General features: G+C 34.1%; 1 protein-coding gene across 2 annotated transcripts in view; it reads right to left on the bottom strand.

Annotated features, from left to right (window-relative positions):
- LOC107010530 (glycerophosphodiester phosphodiesterase GDPDL6-like) overlaps positions 1–1,069 on the bottom strand; it is a 5,665-nt gene extending 4,596 nt beyond the window's left edge. Inside the window, exon 1 of one of the 2 annotated variants that reach the window (XM_015209818.2) lies at positions 942–1,069. In XM_015209818.2, the coding sequence (XP_015065304.1) occupies positions 942–977 (36 nt within the window). In that variant the 5' untranslated portion in view covers positions 978–1,069. Of the gene's footprint in view, positions 1–56; positions 115–941 lie in introns of those variants that run through there. The other variant, XM_027914406.1, reaches the window with a different exon arrangement.
- Positions 1,070–6,351: the final 5,282 nt, after the last annotated feature.

The following is a 6,351-nucleotide window of genomic DNA, read 5'->3' as shown; positions in this document are numbered from 1 at the left end:
ATATATATATAACATCAAGAATTAAGAAGAAAGCAAGATATGCAATTAAGACTCACTTGAATCTTGAGATCAAGGGAAGAAAGAAGCATTTCTCCCTTGAGTTCTACTAGGACAAAAGTAAAGGTAAAAAAAAAATGAGGTAGGAAAGTATCAAAGAAATAAAAAGAAAGAGGGAATTTTGAATAAAATGGAGAGAATATTAAGAGGCTTTAATTTATTTTCTTTGCCGCATATTTCCAACTAATATCTAGTTAGTTCTTATTTGTTTTTGGAATAATCGAGATGTTAATATTAACGCAAAATTAATATTTTTCTTCGAAAATAATTTTAAAGACCTTTCTTTAAATTTATTTTTATAATACTAATAGCTTTTGTGATTTATTATATGTTGTTTATCTTCTTTAGTTTGATATATTGGTAACAACTTTTTAATCTGTTTGTTTTAATATAAAAGCGTAGACTTTGACAAATTTACCCTTTTCAACTCTCTTAACTTTGAATATATTTATTTTACTAATATATTCTAAATTTAAATGCTTTAAAACCATCTCAAAATTATATAAGATGGATAATATTCCACTTATGATTCAAGAATGAAACTTTTCTTACCATCCATAGTCTAATTAGTACACATACTGTAATTGTTCATAAGTCGCCTCGTTGTATACAAAAAGTGTAAAAGACCATAAATGCATATTGTAACAACAATTGAAACTGTCAAACCACACATTCTTTAGAAGAATAAATACATAGAAGAATTTATGTATTTCTCTTCTTTATCTACATAATTCATAAGTTACCTCATTTAAAATAACTTTCTTGAATAATTAAATGACTAAAAATCAAACATGCATGTTACATCATCATAAACGTAAATCTGAAAAATATGTGCAGTAAAATATGTCATCAAGAATTAAGCAATGAAATAGAATAATACTCACTTGAATCTTGAGACCACCAAAGGAAGGGAGAAGCATTCCCTTTGAGTTTCAGAAGGACAAAAAAATAAAGATAAAAAAGAAAAAAAGAAAAAAAATGATGAGGTATGAAACTCTCAAGGGAATGGAGAAAAAACGGAAAAGAAAATGAAGAGTTTTATATAAAATAAAGAGAATATTTAGAGGCTTTAATTAATTTTCTTTCTCGCATATCTCGGATTATATTTGGTTCTTACATTTTATTTTCCTTTTTAATCGATTTTACTATTTTTCTTTCGTTTTAGCTTTTTGGTTGAATTATTTATTTTCTTTTTCTATCTTGGCACATGTGTTTACAGTTCAAACAATTATTCTCATTTTGTCAATAAACATTTACTCATGCATGTTTGTCAATTAGGGTTGATGCATCCTAATTCCTAGCATAATGACTTGAATTAATTAATTATAAAAAAACATTTTAATTTTATCTTTCTATGCTAAATGTGGATTTTTGTAAAAGGAAACCACCTTTTTAGTTTAATTCATTTGTTGTTCTAATAATTGAGATTACAATTCAGATTCAAAAAAAGGAAGATAAATATAGTTTAACAAAGGGTTAGTCTATCTCAATTCAAAATTTTCTGTCGTGAAGACATTTACTCAACTCAGCAGGTGAATCATTTTCATATTTCAATTAATTTATATGGTTGACACCCAATTTTTTCTCTCCACAATTTATTTAATTTTCAAGCTTCTTCTTCAATTTGAAATATATTTTAAAAATAAAAAATACTTTCAAAATTATTTTAAAGGCAACGTTGCCATTTTTCTATAAATATATTTATATCTAAATACTTAAATATATATAGATTTATATAATTTTCCCCTTGAATAAATACTTGAAAACCATAAAATAGTGTTTGAATTAAATACGGATTTTATTTTCTTTAAAAATGATTAATTCACAATTTAATTGATATAGCTAATTTTTTATCTTCAAAACAATTATTTTCAGACTAGTAATTTATCTGCGCTTCGCAAACATAAATAATTTGTTAAGCTTTTGAATAGACTTTACAATAATCGACTATTAGATTGAAAGAGAGTCGATTTATTTCTATCGAACAACACCCTAGGTAGTCTGTAAACGTCTGCAACACTCAGCCTCACTCACGTTTTTTACAAAGTATAGAAATACTTAAAGGCAGCAAACACTAACAATGAACAACGCCTTACAAGAACGCTTCCCAACCTTTTGTTAATATCAAAATCAACAAAGGAAAAGGCTTCACTAATTCGTATAAGGCTAGAATTGAACTCCCCTACCTTAGACGAATTTCCAGCCTTAATAAAAATTCTGCACAAGGCAGTTACATCTGACATGTGTCTAACACTTGTCCTCACATAATTCAAACTAAGTTCCAGCACTAAATATTCTAACAAATAGAATATTTTTAAATTCTAAATACATTCTAAAGCATAACCAAAATCAATCATCCTAACACTTAGAATATTTCAGCTTATTCCAACACTTACAATTATTTCAGCCTGCTTCCAACACTTAGAATATTTCAACATGCTTCCAACACTTAGTTTTATTTCAGCTTTTGTCTTGTCAACGCCAAGTCCACAGCCTTTTGTCAAGCCAACACCTCGCCTTAACTTGCCGACGATCCTGCCCACACGTAAACCTTGTGCGTCCAAGCTGCCTTGCCATCACTCAAGCATCTTGAACTCTTTGTTGCTCACTAACTCTTAATTGCACAGCTACACTATTTTGCCCCCATGCATGCCAAGACAAATGCCCGAATCCTTGCCATGCCTGCACGTAGTTAGATCAAGTAGTTTACAGGTCTAACAGATCACCCACACCACTTGAACTCGATGTCCTCATTGAGACTTTTTTGAGATAGTCATCGATCTGAGCATCGAACAGCCATAAATCCTTTGCTTTCTACCAAACTGCATCAGTCTCACTCTTGCCTATCCAATGAATCAAGAATTATGTCTTCGTATTCTTCTTACTTGTGCCCATAACCCGGTGATCAAGCTTCTTCTCAATTTCAGCATCAAACTGTATAGGTACTAATGGAGGAGCCCTCTTTCACCTGTTTCTGTCCGGATCATCTACATCTGCAAATTAAGGTTATAAGAAGCTCACATGGAATTTGGGATGAATATTTAACCTTTCTAATAGCTTCACCGTGTAAGCAACTTCGCCTACTCGTTTCACTACTTCAAATGGAAAAAGGAAAGGCACCAATGAAGGATTGTAAAGACAGACCAAAGAATAAAGATGGTAATTCAAAGGGTTGTTTGACTTTTGGTGGTCCTCATTTGGCTAAGTCTTGTCCAAATCGGGAAAAAGTTAATGTTTTTCTTGTTGGAAATGTGAATCAAGGGAAGAAGAAAGAGAAACTTGTGGCTACTATGGCAAATCCATTGGGATTGTCTTTTAATCAGATTACTTGGTTAATAATGTTGGAGAAAAGTCCCGTACTTCGAATCCTCATGCTCCACTAATTCATATAGAAATGAAGGTTAAAGAACAAGGTGTGATGGCTATGGTTGATTCTAAGGCACAAGTCATTGTGGGAATAGCTTTTGGGGTGTCAATATCGACTAGAAGTTCGGTGAGAAAACATAATTTGATGGTGATGTTACTTGGGGAATTTGATATCATACTTCGGATTGATTTTCTAAGAAAATTTCAGTTTTTTTTGTTTCCTCATTTAGATGGAATGATGGTTATGAATGAGAGCAATGCTGGATTTCTTAAGGGTGTTCATCCGTTAGAAAAAGTTAGTAAAGTAGCAAAGAATAAAGACAAAGGAATGTTGTTGTCTGATATGTCAATCGACAAAGGGTTGAAGAGAGGTGATGAAACTATACTTGCTGTCTTAGTCGAATTGAAGCCTGATGTTACGGTAGAATTGCCTAATTATGTTGCTGAATTGTTGAAACAATATGCTGATGTTATGACACCTGAGTTACCAAAGAAGTTACCACCAAGGAGGGATATTGATCATAAAATTGAGTTGCTGCTAGATACGGTTGCTCCTGCACAAGCTCCTTATAATATGACTCCTAAGGAGTTGGCTGAATTACCGAAACAGTTGAACGATTTGTTGGATGCTGGTCTGATTCAACCATCTAAGGATCCCTATGGTGCTCCTGTTTTGTTTCAAAAAAAGCAGGATGGGACGATGAGAATGTGTGTGGATTATAGGGCGCTGAACAAGGCAACTGTAAAAAACAAATATCCGGTTCCATTGGTGCAGGATTTGATGGGCATGTTGAGCAAAACATGTTGGTTCACTAAAGTTGATCTCAGGGCAGGTTATTGGAAGGTTAGAATAGCAGAGGGTGATGAACCAATGACTACGTGTTTAATTAGGTATGGTTCGTGTGATTTCCTTGTCATGCCATTCGGACTAACTAATGCTCCGACTACGTTTTGCAACTTGATAAATTATGTACTGTTTGACTATCTTGATGATTTTGTGGTTGTTTATCTAGATGATATTGTTATCTCTAGTCGAACGTTGGAGGAACATGTTAATCACCTAAGTTTGGTTTTGTCTCAATTGATAAAATACATACTTTATGTTAAGATGGAAAAGTGTGAGTTTGCTCAACAAGAGATAAAATTTTTGGGGCATCTTGTTAGTAAAAACAAAGTTCGAATGGATCCTAAGAAAGTGCAGGTCATTGTTGACTAGCAAGCACCAGGAAATGTTAAGGATTTGTGGTCGTTTCTTGGGTTGGCTAACTATTACAGAAAGTTCAGTTTTGGTTATTCAAAAAGGGCAGCGGCTCTGACAGATTTGTTGAAGAAAGATGTTAAATTGATATGGGATGTACGATGTGAAGAAGCTTTTCAAAATTTGAAGGAAGCTATTGCGTCTGAACCCATTCTAAAACTGCCTGATTTTGAGTTGCCATGTGGAGTGCACACTGATACGTTTGACAAAGTTACTGGTGGCGTGTTAGTGTAGGAAGGTCATCTTGTGGCCTTTAAAAGTAAAAAATTGAATGATGCTGAGCAGAGATATTCGACACATGAGAAGGAAATGGTTGTTGACGTGCATTGTCTGCAGGTTTGGAGAGTCTATCTCTTAGGTACTAAATTTATGGTGAGAACTAATAGTGTAGCCAATACATTTTTCAAGACATAGAAAAAGTTGAGTCCTAAACAGGCACGGTGGCAGGAGTTCTGGCAGAATATGATTTCATGTTGGAGCATAAGCCAGGGAAACACAACCAGGTTGCTGATGCATTTAGTCGAAAAGATAAATTTGTTGTAGTCTATTCAATTTCGTAACTTGAAATTGATTTCTTTTATAGAATCAAGTTGTGTGTTGTAAATGACTCATTATATGTTAAGTGGATGAGTCAAGTGAAAGATGGCACAATGAGACGGTATTGGATAGAGGACGATCTGCTCTATTTTAAAGGGGGGAGAATCGTTGTACCAAATCAGGGTGGACTATGCAAAGACTTGATGAAAGAGGCACATGATTCTTTTTGGGCTGGACATCCGAGTGTTAAAAGGATGTTGGCTTTACTGTCTCGTGTTTATTTCTGGCCAAAGATGGAAGATGATATAGACGCATACGTGAAGACTTGTTATGTCTGTCAAGTGGACAAAACTGAACGTAAGAAGGAAGATAGGTTTTACGACCCTTACCTATGCCAGAAAGGCATTGGTTGTCAATAAGCATGCATTTTATTTATGGGTTTCCTAAGGTAGATGGCAAAGCATCTATTATGGTTGTGGTGGACAGGTATATTCTATTTCATTGCTGCAACTGAATTATGTTCATCTGAAGTTGCTGCTGATTTATTCAATAAATATGTGGTGAAATACTTTGGTGGTCCAGCTGACATTGTGAGTGATATGTATACAAGGTTCACGACAGGTTTTGGACATCTTTGTTCAACATGATGGGAACTAAGTTGATTTTTTCTACTGCGAATCACCCACAAACAGATGGACAAACAGAAAGGATTAATCACTAATTGGAAGAATATTTGAGGCACTATGTGATAGCAAGTCAACGGAACTGGGTTGCTTTGTTAGACACTGCGCAGTTTTGTTACAATATGCACAAGTCGTCTGCAACAGAAATGAGCCCTTTAGAAATCGTTTTAGGAAAGTAGCCTATGAAACCATTGAATATTGCTAAGACTAAGAATCAGGGAAAGTGTCCATCAGCATATTGGGTTGCAAGGATAGAATTGAAATGTTATCTAAGGCACAAGACAACTTGTGCAAGGCTCAGCGTCGCATGAAGAAGTATGTTGATCAACATCGTCGCTCATTTGAGTTTAACGTGGGTGACAAAGTGTTTCTGAAACTTACTCCACAAATTTGGAAATAGATTGTAAGTAAGACTAGATATTTCGGTTTGATTCCGAAGTATGATGGTCC

This window comes from Solanum pennellii, chromosome 2 (genome assembly GCF_001406875.1).
Source record: "Solanum pennellii chromosome 2, SPENNV200".
Classification (NCBI taxonomy): Eukaryota; Viridiplantae; Streptophyta; class Magnoliopsida; order Solanales; family Solanaceae; genus Solanum; species Solanum pennellii.
This window is presented reverse-complemented; position numbering and strand designations above follow the sequence as displayed.